This window comes from Nuphar pumila, chromosome 13 (genome assembly GCF_984573655.1).
Source record: "Nuphar pumila chromosome 13, dmNupPumi1.hap1.1, whole genome shotgun sequence".
Taxonomy (NCBI): Eukaryota; Viridiplantae; Streptophyta; class Magnoliopsida; order Nymphaeales; family Nymphaeaceae; genus Nuphar; species Nuphar pumila.
The window spans coordinates 4,088,205-4,109,078 of NC_143261.1; the positions used below are offsets into that span (position 1 = coordinate 4,088,205).

Here is a 20,874-nt window from a genome sequence, read left to right on the forward strand (position 1 = left end):
AAAATAGATAAAATGAATTGGGTCTGGATCTCAGGGTCCAGACCCATATGTGAATGGCTACGGCTTTTCAAGAGGAGCCACTTGGAGGGGCTCCAACGCTCCAATGTGGTCGTTGGAGCCCCTCCAACGGTCACATTTGTGACCGTTGGAGGGGCCCAACGACTACATTGGCCCCCCCAAGGTGGATAAAAAAGGCAATAAAAAAGAGAAATAAAGGAAAAAAAGAAAAGAAAAAGAAATATAAAAATACAACCATATTTCAATTAAAATGTGTAAAAGGTAAAAAGACAAAAATGTCTTTGTCGGGTTTTATAATGATATATCAATATATATATATAGAGAGAGAGAGAGATGTGCATATATATACATAGTATATATACGAAGGGTTACATTTTAACACCCCCCCCTTAAACTTTGCGTGGGGAAACAAAAAGATTAAAGAATACAAGAGGAAGAATCTCAAGGCTTCAAGAGTCTTCAGTAAGAATGTCATTGAAATTTGTAAATGTCTTCCTCAAATTGTTTTTAATGGTGAGCACCTTCCATGATCTATCCAAGGTATTTCTTTCTATCTTATCTTCAAGATCCTGTGGAACAAAAAAAAAAGGTCCAACTAAAAAATATCTTTGCACTTTAATCAAGTGGAATATTCCAAACAAGATGAATCAACAAGACCATATCATATGATTCATCAAAAAACAATGATGCAAAAAGATATTCTATGCATTTTAATAAAAGCATAATTATCTTATTTAAAGCACAGGATCTACCAGGACAAGATAATTACTTATACATGTAAAATGTTTTTAGAATACCAACTTTCAAAGTCATATACTTGAAATAGGTAAAATGAGAAAAATTTAAAATATATGCGAAAATGTATAATAAGAATTTTTAATGCATCCACACGATCCAATAATGGACAATCAAGAACCCACAATGGAGAATATCGAAATAGTCCACGAAGGGACAACATAAAGAGCCTTCAAAGAAGCAACACATAAAAAATATATGAATCTTTGTTGAGTGAGGGCTTAAAAAAAAGGCCATTATGAGCATATGTATACGATATTATGTAATGAAATGAATCAACACTAAAAGAGTCATTAATGAACATGCTCCACTCATACTTTAATCAAGTATATTACTTGAGCTTGCAAGATGAGAGAAAAAAACAAGTGTTATTGAATAGTGCAATTCTCTTGAAAGAGATTTCACAAAGGAAATGCTCAAGAGCATATGATAAAAGAGAATGTATTAACCATAACAAAGTGTATAAACACAAGAGTTCAAAAGTTTTACGTCCACTTATGAGACAAAAAATAGTCAAAAACAAAAAATATATATATTCTTTGATTCGAAAATGTGTTGTGGATCTTCTTTAAGCCCTTTACTATTTGCTATAGTGATGGATGAGCTTACGAGATCAATTCAAGAAAATGTGTCGTGGTGTATATTGTTTGCTGATGATATTGTTTTGATTGATGAGTCTAGAGCTGGGGTTAATGCTAAGTTAGAATTATAGAGACAGACATTGGAAGCAAGAGGTTTTAAGTTGAGTAAGAGTAAGACAAAATATATGGAATGTTGGTTTAGTAAGCAACAAAGTAGTGATGCGAGTGTAGTGAAGCTTGGTGAGTAAGAAATACCGATGGATGATTGTTTCAAATATTTGGGATCTAACATTCAAAAGTATGGAGAAATTGATGGATATGTAAATCATAGGATAGAGGTTGGGTGGTTGAAATGGAAAAATACAACTGGAGTGTTGTGCGATCGTAGAATGCCATTGCGGTTGAAGGAAAAGTTTTATAGGACGACTATTAGGCCCGATTTACTATATGGTACGGAATGTTGGGCTGCCAAGAGACATCATATTCAAAAAATGAGTGTAGCTGAGATGCGTATGCTTAGATGGATGTGTGAAAATACAATAAAAGATAAGATTCGGAACGAGGAGATACGTAAGAAGGTAGGCGTTGCACCCATTGAAAATAAGATGAGAGAGAATCGTTTACGGTGGTTTGGACATATTCGACGAAGGCCTAATGATGTTCCAGTTAGAAGGATGGAGAAATGGGAAAATATATTAGTTAAAAGAGGTCGGGGTAGGCCTAAGAAGACTTGGATGAAGATGATAGGAAAGGATATGAATGCTTTGAACCTCACTGAGGACATGACATTGGATAGAAATGATTGGAGGAGAAGGATTCATGTGGAAGACCCAGAATGATTTTTTTTTTTGGTTCATATCGCCGACCCCAATTGTTTTGGGTTGAAGGCGTAATTGTTGTTGTTGTATTCTTTGATTCGAAAATCATGTGCACATAACAATTGTGCTATAAAATGAACATGAGATAGAAAATCTCATATCAACATCCAAATTTCAAATTCTCATAAATATGGATTTTGCTCGCGCCTCGTGACCCGACCCGTTAATCGCTTATACCCACAGACGCCAACAATCTCGTAACTCCCCAAGGTAGGGGAAGATTGCACGGAAGACTTGGACAATTGAATTGAGTTCAATTAACTAAAAAGGACAATTAAATAAATATATATGCATATATATATTTATACGAGTACGCATTTAACTCAAGGACACGGTTTCACGATCCTTGTCCTTTACTTTTTGTCATGACTTTTCTTTGTCGTCGCGCTTTGCGCCTAGGCTCTTGCTTTTGCAAATGTTTCGTTACTGCCTTACCATTGCAGATGATGCTCAGGTTTTCGCTCATTGCATGTGCTATAAAGGCATCCTCGTGGAGGATGCAAGAGACATTTACCACTCTGTCGCTTGCGACAAAAGTTGAGTCGGGAGCTTAACGATACATCCTCGTCTAAGGAGAGGGATCCCTAGCAGGGATCCTGGCTTTTCGAGTGAGCAGTCCTGTAAAGTAGACTTGAGAATTTAGGGAGATGCGCAAAAGCATCCAAGACTGCCCAAATCGAAGTATTTGAAAGGATATGATTGGCTGGTTCTGTTCGTCTATCCGACATATACGAGTAACCCCGAATTGGGGCTTGAGCGAACTTCTTAGCGGGAGGTTCTGTTGAGAAACCTGTATCCCGTCTATCGAGTCCGGTATTGAGTCATGCAAGACATGTAAATACCATGATAGTGGATGAGATTCTAGAAAATCACATGTCAAATGTTGGTACAAGCTGTTGACTGTTTCAAAAGATAAAGAATGTCAAAAGTAAAGTTTGAGAAACATTACATCTTTGTGAAACACTTTTGTTGAGGCTCCTATTGAGGAACTATACCCCTTTCATCCTAGAGTACTTGTAGTTATGCACTACACGCTAGTACTGCGATGATCGGATGAGACGGTTGTGCAACCTCGAACAATGCTAAATGCACAATGTTGTAAACACATAAAAATGGGATCGCCTTCACAGGTAAGATGCTCATTTGGTCAAAAAACAAGAGCATATAGAATGAGTCATCAGTTAATTTACCCTTGACGCACTCATTCGCTTCTTGTAGTCTGTCAAGAGAGATGATGGATCAGTACAAAACTCCAATGGACAAGTTGTTAACAACCACCCCACGGGCAAAGATCTGGCATCCCCAGTCATTGGAGTTAGGGGAAGGGACTACCAGACATTATCCTAGGTGGTAGATCCCATGGACTTCTGCAGAAGTTAGATGCATCCGTTGCCAAGTACCTGCCTTTGGCGAATCCTCTCTCGGCTAAAACCGTCTTCTTAGGAGCGGACTCAACTAGCTATTTGGGTTATTAAAAATATATAGAATAACAGATGCTCGAACTACTCTCAGTTGTTTATACGATTTGTTTGTGCGTACCCGCAGGCCAGTAATATTGAAACATAAAGTTTGTTCACACTGGTTGATGGGTCATGAGTTTTGCTTGTTGCGTGGTAGTTCACAACTTACGATCAAATGAATCATCATGTTGCGTTTTGACAGTTGCACTGCTTACCTGCTTTGAACTGCTTACCTGTTTTGAACGACTTGTTTAATTGCATATCTGCTTTAAACTGCTTAGCATGCTGAGTTAAATGCTCTTAAGTCAGTTTTCGGTAGTCTCTCTTGTGCACCTACTAGTTTTTCGCAAAACTAACTCATTCTATGGCTACAGGTGATGATTAGGTACACCACGGGCAATGGCGCGATGGCTTCAAGATTTTTTTTTCCTGCTCTTAGCTCGCGTCCTATATGGTACGGAATGTTGGGCTGCCAAGAGACATCATATTCAAAAAATGAGTGTAGCTGAGATGCGGATGCTTAGATGGATGTGTGGAAATACAATAAAAGATAAGATTCGGAACGAGGAGATACGTAAGAAGGTAGGTGTTGCACCCATTGAAAATAAGATGCGAGAGAATCGTTTACAGTGGTTTGGACATATTCGGCGAAGGCCTAATGATGCTCCAGTTAGAAGGTTGGAGAAATGAGAAAATATATTAGTTAAAAGAGGTCGGGGTAGGCCTAGGAAGACTTGGATGGAGATGATAGGAAAGGATATGAATGCTTTGAACCTCACCGAGGACATGGCATTGGATAGAAATGATTGGAGGAAAAGGATTCATGTGGAAGACCCAAAATGAATTTCTTTTTTTGGTTCATATCGCTGACCCTAATTTTGGGATGAAGGCGTAGTTGTAGTTGTTGTTGTTGTTGTTGTTGTTGTTGCTCTTAGCTCGCGTCCTGAACGTTTGTGGGTTTTGTCACGGATTTTCCTTTGGATATCCGAATTTTGTACTATTTGAAAACTTCTTTAAATGAAAGTGGTTTTTCCAAGTGTTTTGCAAGTATCAAGTGTAGTGAGTTTTTATTCTTTTAGCTAACGTGCCCAAAGTTGTTAGCTTGTCTTTCTAAATTCAACAAAAGAATTATCTTTCACTGATTACATAAATAAACTCTGAAAGGAAAGAGATTTTTTTTAGTCTCTTGACTGTTTTCTGAAAGGTTCGCAAGTTTGAAATTTTTGGGTGTTACAATATATACTTTAACACAATGCATCTCATAGGTCATTTGATGATGCAAGCGGCAACATGAGTGGATTTATCAGTCACTAGGATGTTGATGGATGGGAAGCACACCTACTAGATAGCTTAGAAATGATAGAACTTGATCGGACTCAAAATTAAATCAACTCACATAAAAACCTGATAAAGCAGCATAAGACCACCTAAAGACAGAGGTGAGAGAAAATTGCAGCAAGCCTTTCCATCCAAGGAGCACTTTGAGTTTTTCGTTTCTAAACAAATGTTTAAGTGGATAAAGAAGCAAAAACATATGAAAACTATCATCTGAAGTGAAAAACTAATGATAGGATGCACTAGGTATAGAGTTCAGGAAGCAAGCTTGTAAAGCTAATATTGAGGCTTCTTGCAACTATGTGCCAAATTAGACCCATTTCTTATACAAAGGGGATGACTCTTTTGGTTTAGATAAGCTCTTTGAGCACACAAACATGAACATCCAGAGGATCTCAGGCACAAGCAATCAGCCGAACAGAAAAGGAAATACTTTGACTCGACAGAACTATTCCATGTAAAAGCTTCTAAAAAACATGATAGTTATTAAAACTTAATTGGCAATTTATGCTACAAACATAAAGGAGACATGCAAAAAACTGATTGGTGCACCTTTCAGTAACCCATTTTTTTGATAATGTCATTCTCATGATGAATTCACTTTAAGAATAACAAGCACTTTCTAAACTTCCATTTTGAACAATCATACCTTTGAAACATGGACGTTCTGGCACCATTTCTCTGAGCTGCAACCACAACTGCTGCTGTATCTCTAGAAGATGTTCCAGTATGTGCCTTCTCCCTTCCATCAAAAGCATTGCTAAATCCAAAAGAAGGCTCAGATGTAGAACAACCATTACTTGTAGATTGAAAATCATCTGAAAGGTTTGTGCTCTGTTGTCCAGGAGCTATGGTGAGCAATTCTTGTTCACCCCAATCATCATTTAACATGCCATCATCTGATAAACACAACTCACCTATGAATATTGTGGAATTGCTTGTACTAATTAACACATATGCAGCATAGTGCAGAAATGGGTATGGAAATGACATGTCATGCTATGCCATGCATTTTGTAGGCAAAAGCACCATAACTAAACTGATTCCAATAAGTATCTGCTTAGTGCAAGTAACGCCTGTATAAAGTAGTGAAGTGGCTAGACCAAACCAACTTTACAAGATTAGATGAATTGCTACAGTTGATATTTACTCGATATTTTTTTATAAGAATACCAACTGGTAGGACCGTAGGAGTTAGGGCAGCCTTATTCACCCCAAATCTTGGTAAGCTAAAATTAGTGCAACCCTCACATTCTTACAATAGGCAGTGAATCACTAGAAGGTAAATGAAGCAAGTACATGAAAGGCATGACCTTGACTCAGACGTGCCATTTCTATACTTGAAATTGGTTGGATGGAACCTCGATGATATAGGTGTTTTTCTCCTGTGATGTCAAGAACATGCTTAAATTACTTGAGATAAACAAACATGAAACATCATACCATCTCTAGCATTCTTTTCCTTCTTATAGAAACTAATAATCAAAGAAATAAAAGAGAAGTATTGAAAAAAATGGCATGGGCTTAAAGCTAATCCTTGATGCAGCATAGATCAAGTTATACAAATTGGAGATGAGAAAAAGAAGAAGAAGAGCTAAAAATAGTCTTTCATATATTCTCTCTAGAAGTAGCTGCCTAAAAAACATGTTATTAAATAGCCTCTGTAATTTAAGCATGTATTTACAAAAAAAAAGAACTTATAAAAGCTGTTTGAACATGAGCAGAAATTTGAGCAACAAAAACAAATAAAGAGATGGTGCGAGAAAAAACACACACAGACAAAAAAAGAAAAGAAGAGTAATACATCCATATCTTGTTTCATCCAAGATTCATGCCTAGTTAAATCACATGATAACATAATAATGAAGGAGGAAGTGCTACTTTTAGTGTTCCTCACCAGCAAAACTGCAGAAACAGCGGCTTAAATAGGAACTTGTTTGTGCAAGGTATGAAGAAGCTTCACTGATGGATGGAACAGAAGCAAATAGCTGAGGGATGAGCGTTTCATTCACCAACTCATTGCTGTGAACCTAATGTATCACACAATCTCAAAGTCAAAAAGTTAATAAAATAATTAAGATTTTCAGAAATGAGATCCCCATATGTATGTCAATGTGATCATGTGATGATGATGCACACATGTATGGGAAATGCGTCTGAAGCATGAAGCATATGGTGATGCATTTTTCCTATCATAAAGATCCAAACACCAACAACTAAAGCTAATCTCTGGAATATGTTTTCCATAACCTATTAGACATTTTTATATAAGAAGGTGAGTTCAATAATATTCAAGCCATTATTTTGATAATGGTTCTGTTGAAGTATATAAATAGCCAATTTCTTGTACTCTATAAAAATGAATGTTGTACCTTACTGGTTATGATAAGGTCCTCTAGAATAGTAGTATGCGAGCCCCTATCTGATAGGTCGGATTCAGATTATGGTTACTAGATCCATGAAAGCCAAAAAATATAGGTATCATGGATTAGCATCAGCATAGCCACTACTGCATCTATGTGCCTGCTCGAGTGGACTTATGCACGTGCACCATCAAATTGGACATCCCATTTCAATGCAAGTTACTATTGCATTGCGTGTCATCATAATCACTATATATTTACTTTGAATAACTCCAATAATTTACCAATTCAGCTTTGCCTAAAAGGGGTCAAACATATACTATTATTTTCTTAAAGATTAAATACAGAGGAAATTTTAGACCAGGCAACCCATGTTCATATGTTTTGCTGATAGTGAAGTAAACCCAAACGAAAAGGGAAAGATGTGAAAATATGACTATATATATATATATATATATATATATATATATATATATATATATATATATTGTAATAGGGACAGTCTAGTAGAGACTGTTTATTGGTATTTTGGTCAGGGGTATTTTGATCATTTCCCCTATTGTAATAGGGACAGTCTAGCAGAGACTGTTTTGTAATATTGTTTAATTTTATTTCTCCTGTTACAGTCAAATATGACTGTTACAATCAATATGACACCGGTCATATTTTTTATTGTTGGAGGCAGTAGTTGGACTGCCTCCCTTTGCCCTCTCTTAGCTCTATAAATAGAGCTATTCTTATTGGTGTAAAGTTGTAAACCTATGCTTTTTACAAGCATATTTGAGGTTATATAAATTTATATTTTTAAAATTGTGACTCTTGTGATTGTCTCCTTAGTGAGATTGTATTTACCCCAATAGTGGTCTTTGTGATCTCTTGTAGCCTTTAGTGGCATTCTATTGTGATTATTATTCACTTCATGGTATCAGAGCCTAGGGCTCTTGGTATTTGAAAGTTATTTTGATCTTGCTCCCCTAGTGGTGGTGGTCATCTTCAAGTCATCTTCTTTACCGTGATTGTCATCATGGCCGAAAGAGAATCTTCCGTAAACTCCTACAAGCTCAATGAAAGCAACTATTTGATGTGGTCTACCGCTACGGAAAACCGCATCAAAGGGAAGAAGTCATGGGGTTTTGTTAGTGAAACTACTATTGAACCCCGATTAAAGCTAACAAGGAAAGAAGGAGATCAAATCAACTCTTTCTGAAGAAGAAAAATAGCTCTACAAGAATATCAAGAAAAGATGGAAGATTGGGAGGCCAATAATGCTCAAATACTCATATGGTTCAGGAATACCATTGGGAAGCCAACAATGCTCAAATACTGCCATGGTTTATGAATAACATGAAGTTCAAGATTATCACCAATATTATCAAACTCAAGAAAGCATATGATGCATGGATGTTTTTAAAGAACTCGTTTATTCAAAAGGACATGACTCGTTTATATTATCTCCATGATAAGGTATGCACTACCATAAGGAGATAGTAGTGTAAGAGATTATTATAGTCTCTTATCTCCTATATATGATGAATTGACTATTCTATAGCCCAAGTGAGAAGGTTCGGAAATAGAAATGAGGCAAAGACAAGTTGAGAGAGAAAATCTTTTTTTTTATCTTATACGGGCTTAATCCAAAATTTGAGCAAGCATGATAATCCTTTCTTCATATTACTTCCGCTCCTTCTAAAAGTGAGGCTCTTGCCGAAGTATGCCAAGCAGAAACTAGGCTTGGATGCACAAGACTAGTGATGAGGTTCTTGTCATTTTAAGGTTCGGGAATCAAGTAAGGACTTATAAACCTCCTCACTTTGAGAAAAAATATAATGGAGGACATTTTGAAAAAAAATACAATGGAGGATGAAAAAAAATTATTTGTCATTTTTGTAATGAATTGAGCACATAAAACCGGAATACCCAAAACTCAAAAGAAAAGTGTCGGTGGTGAGCAAAGAGGCTCCAAAACGAGAAGAAACAAGTAAAAGAGGTGACCTCAATGACTTGACGATCACTCAAATTGCGAAGACCATTTCACAATATCTAAAAGTCACTCCATCTACATTAGGTGTTGTCGTACCTACTTCTTCTCCTCCGGGTAAGTCATCTTGGATTTTAGATTCGGGAGCTTCTTTTCATGTGATACCTAATGAGTCCTTACTTTTCGATTACACCAATTTATGTTTCTCCTGTGTGTCAACCACCAATGGAACCTTTTTAAATGTAAAATTTATAGGAAATTTTAAAAACTTTTTCAAATGATTCAAAACATTTTTTTGCTCCAAATGAAAGAGTTATTCCAAAACTTAATTTATAACATTTTTTCAGTTTACCAAATTTTTTACTATGGGTGTAAGGACTTCTTCTCATCTAAGGCTTGTTGGGTGCATGATCTCCAGTCAAGGAAGTAGATTGGGTAAGGCCATAGAGGAGGAGACCTTTATTATATGATTTTTTTTGTCTTTCTAAAGACTCTTTATGTAATCATGCCCTAAGATATCGACTTAGATCTTTGACATAGACGATTAGGACACCCAAGTATATCCAAACTCTCTTTTTTCATTTTTGAAAAAATATTGTAAAGAAAAAAACTTTGTATGTAATGATTGTATACTTGGAAAAATGAAAATATTGCCTTTTGGATCTAGAATTTCTTTATCCAAAAAAAAATTTGAATTGGTGTATTCGGATGTATTAGGTTTCGCTCCCATTATGCCAAAAAAGTGGATTATCATATTATGTTACATTAATAGATGATTTTAGTAGACATACTTGGATCCTTATATTCAAATCTGAAGTGCTTGCATCTTTCACTCTTATTTAGGGGCAAGAATTTCTATGGTATTGTGTATAAAAAATCATGTCTTAGGACTCCTCAACAAAATGGAGTTGTCGAGAGAAATCATCGTCATATTGTTGAAAGACTTGAAACTACTAGGACCTTACTTATTTCAAAAGGAGTTCAAAAAAGGTTTTGGGCCGAAGTTGCTTTTATCCTGGTTTATTTAATAAATAGAATGCCTTCTCAAATGTTAGAAAACAAGTCTCCAATAAAAAAGATTTTGAAAACTAGCCGCTATTTGAAAAGATTAAGGGTTTTTAGATGTAAGTGCTTTGTGCTTCTTGAAAAACATGATAAACTCTCTCTCAAAGCTATTGAATGTATTTTCTTTGGATATGTCGAAAACCAAAAAGGCTATCGGTGTTATGGCAACTTTATGTGTCTAGGAATGCTACCTTCCTTGAAAAAAGAAAAAGGATTTGATATTGAAGAATTTAAGGATATGCTTTTTTGTTTGACTTATTGCCTAAGTATAATATTGAGATTGATGATTATGAAAATGTTGAAAATGAAATGTGTGATAATCTTGAACCAAGAAATGAACAAAGTGTTGGTAGAGAACCTACTCGTGAACTCATACATTACTCTATACGTGGTAAAGGGGAGCATCCATATGCACTTGAAAAATATAGGCAATCACTTAAAATAGAAGGACCTAGTGTTAGGAGATCGGAACACATATCTATACCTCCAAATAGATTTGTCTCATATGAATCATTTTCTCTCGATTATAGGACATGTCTTCCATCCATTTAATCACATCATGAGTCATCTAACTATAGAGAAGCCAAAGACATAAAAGAATGAGTTAATGCTATGAACTTAGAACTAAAGGCATTACATAAAGCCAATACTTGGAAAATCCAACATCTCCCTAAGGGAAAGAAAACTATAGGATGCATGTGGGATTTTAAGATTAAAACTAAGAGTGATGGATCCCTAGAAAGATATAAAGCTAGGTTGGTAGTGAAATAGTATTCCCAGGAATATGGTGTAGATTATGAGGAGACATTTGCCCCAGTAGCTCATATGACCATAGTTAGGACTCTCGTTGTGGTAGCATCCATTAGAAATTAACCTATATATCAGTTAGATGTTAAGAATGTCTTTCTAAATGAAAATTTGAATGAAGAAGTCTACATGGATCCTCCCTTTGATCTAAGTATTAAAAAATGTATGGTTCTCTGCCTTCGTAAAGATTTATATCAGCTTAACCAAGCTCTGAAAGCTTGGTATGATCAGTTCAGTAAGACTATGTTAGATATTGACTTTAAATAATGTTAAAATGACAGTGCACTTTTTATAAGATTTCTACTCTTGTCATTTTGCTCCTATATGTTGATGATATGATTATTACTGAGAGTGACAAGAAAGGAGTTAAAGAAATTAACTCTATGCTTAAGAAAATTTTTGATATGACTGACCTTGGTTTCTTAAGATATTTCTTAGGTATTGAAGTAGCTTATTCACCAAGAGGCTATACGGTCTCAAATGAAGTTTGCAACTGTTATCATTGAGCGTTCAGGAATCACAAATGAAAAACATATTGAACTCCTGAAATGATCAATGCCAAAATAAGAGCTGAAGATGGAGTCTTATGGGATGATCCAACCCTTATAGACAACTTATTGGATCACTAACGTATTTGACTATTACTAGACCAAACATTGGGCATGCAATGCATACTGCAAAGCAATTTCAACATGCGCCTACTTTGTTCCACATGAGTATTGTATAGAGAATAGTTTGATACATTAATAATATTATATCTAAATGGTTATTTTTATCTTCTTCTTTATCATTAAATCTTACTGCATATTCTAACTCTGACAGGGGAGGTGATCTCAATAACCGACACTCAACTATAGGTCTTTGTGTGTTCTTACGTGATTCGCTTATATCGCAGAGATGCAAAAAGCAACAGAAGGTATCATTATCCTCTACGAAGCTGAATACAAGGCGATGACTACAACAACAACTGATATTATTTGGCTAAGGTCTTTGCTTAAAGATATGAGAGTTGATGTCCCGGAACCTTCAAAACTATGTCACGATAACAAAAGTGTCATTTATATTGCCAGCCATCATACATTTCATGAACGAACGAAGCACATCGAGATGGATTGCCACTACGTTCAGAAATAACACTTGAAGGAAACTATTGATTTTCCATACATACCGTCTGAATTTAAGATCGCAAACTTCTTCACTAAAGCACTTCCATTACCGCGATGTCTTTTTCTCCTTAATAAACTTTTGATCATCTCAGTATAAGTTTGAGGGAGAGTGATATAATATGACTATATGTATGGATATATATATATTGGTCAAGGGTATTTTGGTCATTTATCTTGTTATAATAGGGATAGTCTAGTCGAGATTGTTTTGTAATTTTGTTTAATTTTATTTCTCTTGTTACAGTCAAATATGACTGTTACAGCCAATATGACTGTTGGGGCAGACTGCTCCCAACAGTCATATTTTTTACTGTTAGAGGCAGTCCAACTACTAGTTGGACAACATCCCTTTGCCCTCCCTTGGCTATATAAGTAGAGCTATTCTTTTTTATATAAAGCTATGCCTTTTACAAGCATATTTGAGGTTATATAAATTTATATTTTTTACATTGTGACTCTTGTGAGATTTGTGCTCTTGCGATTGTCTCCTTAGTGAGATTGTATTTGATCCAATAGTGGTCTTTGTGCATTTGTGATCCCTTGTAGCCCTTACTGGCATTCTATTGTGATTATTATTCGCTTCATTTCAAAAATCATAGTGCAAGTTATATATGAGTTGAATATCTAGCATTATGATGGTCGCAGTAGACCAACATTAGCCAAATTTCCAGTTTCCTTCCCAATTTGGAACAAAATTAAAGAGGCACAGTGACATATATGTGATTAAACGCCAACAATTATTCTGCAGGTAATGCATTGTCTGTTGGAATATTTAAAATTACATAGCAAATCAGTGGTAGAAGCTACAAAAGCTTCTCATGGGCATTGCATACCAAGCATCATATAGTCTTAGCTCTGATTGCTTAACTCGCTGAGAAATACCATTTATTCAACTTGACTTGGACTATGTACTATTAACAAGATAGAATATGCAAGGGCAGGCATCAGACTGACCCAGCCCGATTGAACCCGACACCAAACCCAGACCCAGGCCTGCCGAAGCTGACCTAACTCTTGTCAGGTTTGGGCTGGACTTGGCTCTTACCAGGCTGAGGCCTAGGTAGGTCAGATTGGGCTACAATGAGATCTTATTTTGGCCCTACACAAGCCCAGCCCATTACTAGTTGAGCCGGGGCTGGTCCGATTCTTATCGGTCTCATGTTGCAGTAGGCGGCCAAACCTGGCCTATCTTGGCTCAGGTACCTGACCCGAGGCCCAACCTTAGGAGTATGTACAGAAACATAATCTTATGACTTCCAAGACAATTCTTTATGCTCAACAACTTTTTACAATCAATTGGCAGAATAAAATTTAAAACTATGGATGTTTTCCTCAGAATACAGAACATGAATAAGTAGAGACTAACTTAGCTGCCTAAAACTCAAATAAAGCTCATAAGCACTGTTTGGAGTGGGTCATTGGTGGTATAGGAGTTTAGGACTGGGGTTAGAATTTTGTCAAACATGGCAATGGTCGTTTGGGGAAAGGCACTGAAAAGGCATTTCAGGAATTCAGGAGGTACTTCTTTACTCCTTTGTATTTGCACCAAAAGCAGAGTTGGCAAATACCCACCAATTCCAGGAATTGAAGAGCTTTCCTTTTTCCAAATACTCAACTCCTTCTGATGCCAAGTTAGCAAATAGAGCCTAAATCATCAGGCTAACGACCAGACAGATGAAAGCAAGAAACTAATAAAAACAAACTACTATGATAAAGTCATCTATCTGGCAATTAAGTCCTACGACCCCATATATGTATGTAATTCTTACAGCAGAACCAGTGGTAGAGCCTCGCTCATCAGAAGGTGTGCCGTCCATTTCCCAACAAGAAGATTCTAGTGAATCCAAGAAGAGATAATCAGTTTTGGGACAAATATGCTTGAAGAAATAGGTAAGATCAATACAATGCACTATTTACAATAATGAAGATTGGTATCTACATTATACAAGAGATATCTATGTTTACATATTTATAACAAAGATAAAGACAAATCATTTCCTGAACCGAGAATTCATATATCTGCAAGTTGAACATGAATGCAGTAACAGCATGGCCCTATTTGTAAGGTGCTGATGACTCCATTTAGCAAAAAAGCAGAATATGAAACAATTCGGAAGAGATATGAGATTTAATCAAATAAATAAAGAACATAGCTTGGTATATGGTTTCTTTTTCTAACTCTTTCTTTTTTCTCAATTTTTCTATAAGAATTATTTTTTCTTCCTGGAAGCCCTTTTCAGATTATATGATCTTTCAGACCGAAATTCACAGAACAAGTGGCAAACTTTTCTTTCTAAAAACACAAAGTGCCCAGTGCGTTCATTGATAAATGGATCCTCTGGATTTTTGGAAAAGAAAGCTTTGTAAATGTAAATAATGACTACCGACATCGTCTGTATTGCATTGGATACACACAAATAAAAGAAATATCCTGACAAAGAACACTGAACAACCACCACAGCAGATTGAGCAGAAAAGCAAGTCAGAATGGTACAGTGTGCTCCTAATGCGTTCAGAATAAACAACCATATATTTCACATTTCTTCTATATTGCAATCCAAACCACAACATTGTTTCTCTTCAGATTTCCAAAATGACCAATGCTTCCCAAAACAACCAAACCAACAATTAAAGAACAAATCTCGACAACTGGATTGATGAACCGACTGCGACCAAGTAACAACCCGTTCAGGATCCCGGCATAACCCGCCAACAGGAATCCGGCATAATTGAGCCAGGCGCCAACGAAAACACGGGATTCATGGGTTCCACCAACTCCGACAATTCAGCGGCAAAAAACAACGCTTCACAAATTAGGCATTCTCAAACCACCAACTCCGTGAAGTAGCGGTTCTGCCGACGGCTAGTTCCCCGCAGAAACTCAAATTCCAACACCCCGAATTCGCCAATAACGACATCAACATGAATAAGATTTTCACAACACCACCTTCAATCCGATCAAAACGAAAAGCTAATCCTAAATTCCAAGGAAATTCCCCTTCCGATATCAATTTTCCCTCCGAATTTGATAAATACTGAAACGATTCTTAGATCAAAACAACAATTAACACAAACCCTAACCCTAAAAATTCAAAGAGAACCGTTCAAAATTAACCCAAACAATGCTTCTGAGATTTTAAAAAAAGGAGCAGAAATTAAAACAAAAAGTGATTAAACTGTCACCTTGGCGATCGATGATAGCAAATTACAGGGATCTCATTAATCACAACTTCGCGATAAAAATGGAAAGATCGAGGAGGAGGAGACGCTAACCATGCCTTGCGGATCAAATACAAAGACCACTAAATTACTGTCTCACCCGCTAAATACGGCACAATTCCACGTTGTTGATGTTTAGCACGGCTCGAGATTTTGTTTTCAAGTAGAGGTAAAAGTGGAATATTAGGGATCCGAGGGGTCTTCACCAGCGGGAGACACGCGTTTCCTTCGCGAGGAAGTATATGATTGGGTGGGAACCGAACGTATGGGGCCCACGATTGCGATAGGTTCGGGTCGGGCCGAGATCTCTCCAAGCCCGGAACAATGAACTAAGCGGGTCTGGGAAATTCGGCCTTGGCCAGGTCATCAATCTTTGGAACCCGAACTCCCAAGCAATATATCCGATTCCAAATTCGGATCCAAACAAGATCCGATGATGTTAGATTGAACACGTGTCCTAATTTTATGTGGTGATGCTGGGTCATCTGATGTAACAAAAGAATCCAGATGCGAACTTTAAATAGTAATAAAAAATCCAATAAGAAAAGGTCGACAACAAGGGTCTTAAACGTAGAAAGTGCAAATGAATTGGATTTGATACACATTGAATCTGATCCCGAAAAAGTACCAACACAAATCCAAATCCTAATATAAAGAGTCCAATAACGTAAGTCACAATGTTGGTCCAAATATGCATCCAAATCTTATTTTAAGATCCATCTCCTTGCTTAATGTGTTGAATTTAGATCAGAGGCCTGACATTTTTTCCATTTGCACCCCTAGCTGGAAACAAGAATCTTATGCAAAAATTATTATCGTATCTAACTTAATCCAGATCCAGATATAGATTTGATAGAAAGTATTGTATCATATCCAAATCTGATTAGAAAATTTCTGACTACATAAGTCCGGATCCAATTTAAGACCCATGTTCAAGACAAGTATGTCAGGTAGGTCCGATTTGTTTTAACCCCAGTTGGGCATGGGAATGAATCTTGCATACTTTACCTTAGGGCTTGTTTGACGCAGCGTCTCACGTCTCGTGCCGGATGAAATGAACGAAAACCACACATTTTGTAACAAACGTGGGATGTGGAGGACGTGCATAACGCATTCCACCACGTCCAGAATATGTCGTAACACTGTTCCACCACCCCTGTTACGAAAAGAACAGGGACTGGGAACAAACAAGCATAAAAAAAAATGAAATTTTCTTACCCTCAACACTCTTCCGCTCTGGAGCTCTTGTGGCACAACCATATATATTACTACTATACATGAATGCAAATAATTATATATATAATTATATATATATATATAATCAATGAAATGAGTCAATTGCAATGAATTTGTACATTTTGTACACATACATGACAAAAACCTAATGGCATTATCTGTAATAGCAATATATATATACACCAATTTAATCAATGAAATGAGACAATTGCAATAAATTTCAACATTTTGTATACATACATGACAAACAAATCAATTGCATCACCTGTAATAGCAATCTATATATATACATATATATATATATATATATATATACATATATACATATACATATATATATAAGTTTGATAAATAAAATTAGGTAATTGCAATGAATTTCTATATTTTGCAAACATACATGACAAACTAATCATTTGCATTCATGTATAATATATATATATATATATAAATAAATTTAATCAATAAAATCAGTCAATTATAATGAATTTCTACATTTTGCACACATACTTGACAAACTAGTCAATTGCATTCATCTATAGTACCAATATATATATATATATATATATATATATCAATTTAATCAATGAAATCCATCAATTAGAATGAATTTCTATATTTTGCACACATTAAAGATAAACTAATCATTTGTATTCATGCGTTGTAGCAATATATATACATATACTAATTTAATCAATAAAATCACTCAATTGCAATAAATTTCTATATTTTGTACACATACATGACAAACTAATCAATTACAATCATGTATACTAACAATATATATATATATATATATATATATATATATATATATATATATATATAATCAATGAAATGAGTCCATTACAATGAATTTATACATTTTTGACACATACATGACACACTAATCAATTGCATTCATGTATAATAATAATAGTATATATATATATATATATATATATATATATATATATATATCAATTTAATTAAGAGGAGGGTCTACTTTCTTCTGTGCATGAAGCGCAACATCGAACTATTGAGCGGTGTTCACATCCGACCCAACCACGTAACCCTCACTCACATCTACTTCATGAGGAGGGTTTACATTAACCTCAACCCTGGTCATGTACTTTTTTTGCCCTCTCACCACTACTACTACTACAGGTGGTTGCATCTCTGACTCTATTTTTTCTGGTATTAAGGTTAGCAACAACCTCCTATCCAGCCAATGGGTCACCCTCCCCCTCCTTAGATGCTTTTTGAATGAGAGTCAAGATTGTGCCTACAAACTACATAACTTTTTCTACACATTCTACCTTAGATACAAGTCACTTTATGTGCAACAATTCAGCTTTTTTTTCCACCTCATTGCTTGAATGCAACTGTATGATTATCGATAGTGAATATTTTTGCGAAAAATGTTGTCACCCACATTTTTGGCAATGGATGTGGCTCTTTATTTACCTACTTATGCACATTAAGTCGTGCTTTCAAGTCACTAGGATAACCCAATTTATAGTTATTCATTGGTTTCTGTTATTGTGCTTGAGAATTTCCAGATGATGTGAGTGTGGTCCTTTTAACACAACCTTTTTCTTATTTGTTATATTGTATTGATAAACATATTCAAATTTTTCTACAATAACAATACAGGGAATATTAAACAAGTACTTCAAAAAATAAACAATAGATTTGCATTTCAAAATACATAAAAAAAAAGTAAACAATGTTTTGTTCAACCATTAAACAAAATTGAAAAATGTTTGATTCAACCGTTAAACAAAATGGAACAGTGTTTGATTTAACCATCAAACAAAAGGGCACATTGTGCTTACCCCCAAAAATGCGCCATTGATGGTTCAGTAATGAAATACCTTCGATAAATAGTTGATGAAAATAGTTGTTGAAAGGGAAGTAGGTCGAGAACCACTGGTTTGGGACAAAAGATAAAAAAGCCCCTAGATTATGCAAAAATAATTGCTTGGGAACCACAACAGGTTTATATATAATTCAATAAAATATTTCACAACAAATAATATCGCATGTCGCATGCTTTCACAAATAGTTATGTAAGATATTTGCAATATAAAGTGATTCACAAATTACGTTATGCGAGAAAGTATAGTATGTATGAATAAGTAAGATAATTGTGAATTTAGTGGGGTTTCGCAAAATAGAACAGTGTTATAAATTTATGTGATATCATGTCGTATATGCGAATAAGTTTGATATTTGTGAATTTGGTGGTAAGTGATAATTGCAGTTTCACATATAAATTTATATGAATTCAAAAATTATATGCGAAAAGTAAGTTATTTGCAAAATTAGTGTTAAGTGGAGATTCACATATATATTTATGCGAAATATGAAATATATGTGAAAGAGTATGCTATTTGTGATTTTGGTGGTTTTAGTTTCACCAAGATTTCACAAATAAATTTATGCGAGTCCATGAGGTCTAAATTCACATAAAAAAAACTTGTGATTCTGGATGAAGTGAGTGTTGGACATATTTGATGGGCAGTATAATTTTATCAAAAAAATACCTAAATTCGCAGTTGCAAAGGGTAAAAGTATCCTAACAATGTCGGATATTTACGATTTTGAATATCAAGAGAATATAAAAAATTGTAGAGTTTTTAGTGAATCATGTCAAATTATTTGTACAGTACGGCCATTTTCCAAAAAACAAACAAACTACATTCTAAATGATGTGGGGGAGATTTAATATTCCATTTTCTCACTTGACATAAACTGAATTTGAACCCAAGTGCTTGTTATTTGGGTGGGTTTTGGCTTAACCCTAATGGGTCAAATAACTATATGTGAGGCACACTACAAGAAAATCGGTGATTAGCGACGGAATTGAGCGACAGAATAATTATGTTGCTAGTTAGCGACGGATCAACGAGAGAAACACATCTGTCGCTATAATCAATGAAATTTACGAAAATAGCGACGAAATATATCTCGTCGCAAAATTCGTCGCTAATTAGCGACAGAACATTTTGTCGTAATGGACGCACCATTTAGCGACATTTTTGTGATGACAAATTTTCTGTCGCTATTTAGCGACAGAATTGGCGACGAAATATATTTCGTCGCTATGTTTGTAAATTTGATTTACGGTGGCTTAGCGACAGAATTAATTTGTCGCTAAGCCATCGCTAATTGTCGATAAACCTAATCCCAGACCAAATTTTCCTTTTCTTCTTTCGCTCCCGCCGTTCGCCCGCTCCTGCCGTTTGCCGTACGCCCGGAGACAGGTATTACGGGGATCGCATTTTTCGGCAGGGGGTTAACCCCCTGCCGGAACAGACAGGGGGTCGACCCTCGTTCCGGCAGGGGGTTAACCCCTTGCCTATTTCGGAACGGAGGTCGACCCTCTGCCTGTTCTGGAATGGGGGTCGACCCCCTGCCTGTTCCGGCAAGTAAGTGGTAAGTAAGTGACAAAAATAATGCAAATCGGTAAATACTCGTGATGAGTAAGTGATGCAAGTGTATCACATGTTATTTAATTTATTAGATGTAACATTTATTTTTCACACACTCACTTAGTTGTTGATATTTAGAGTTGCTTTGTTGAAGTTCGGAGATCACGCTGAGCATGATTTTAATGTATGAATATGGAAGTGTTCTTATTTTTTGAGTACGGAGTTCATGCTAAGCATGGTAGTAGTTAGTGAAATATTGAAGTGTGTTTGTTGCAGATACATGTTTGCCATTTGTTTGATATAAATGATTACGATGTATTGCAGTTTTTGATGTAATTGTATTCATGCTTGCATGCAGTTACTTTCAATTTGATTATGGCTTCCATGTGAAATTGTATAATAAAAACATGTTTCAAATGATTGTATCGTGTCATTAATAGTTTGCATATGAAAATATTAAGTTATCAATGCATGCATCATAATTATTGTCATTGTATGACATCACATATTGCATGATAAAATTGATATTTTCTTCATCATAGCATTCTGATGGTTCTCTT

The 20,874-nt window shown here is 35.6% G+C and overlaps 1 protein-coding gene across 2 annotated transcripts in view; it reads right to left on the minus strand.

Moving 5' to 3' along the window:
* LOC149817566 (uncharacterized) overlaps positions 1-15,881 on the minus strand; it is a 38,711-nt gene extending 22,830 nt beyond the window's left edge. Inside the window, exons 1-5 of one of the 2 annotated variants that reach the window (XM_089984804.1) lie at positions 15,630-15,738; positions 14,216-14,280; positions 6,965-7,097; positions 6,381-6,452; positions 5,717-5,966 (exon numbers count right to left, since the gene is read on the minus strand). In XM_089984804.1, coding sequence (XP_089840930.1) covers positions 5,717-5,966; positions 6,381-6,452; positions 6,965-7,097; positions 14,216-14,263 — 503 coding nt within the window. In that variant the 5' untranslated portion in view covers positions 14,264-14,280; positions 15,630-15,738. Of the gene's footprint in view, positions 1-5,716; positions 5,967-6,380; positions 6,453-6,964; positions 7,098-14,215; positions 14,281-15,629 lie in introns of both variants that reach the window. The other variant, XM_089984805.1, reaches the window with a different exon arrangement.
* Between the last annotated feature and the right edge of the window lie 4,993 nt (positions 15,882-20,874).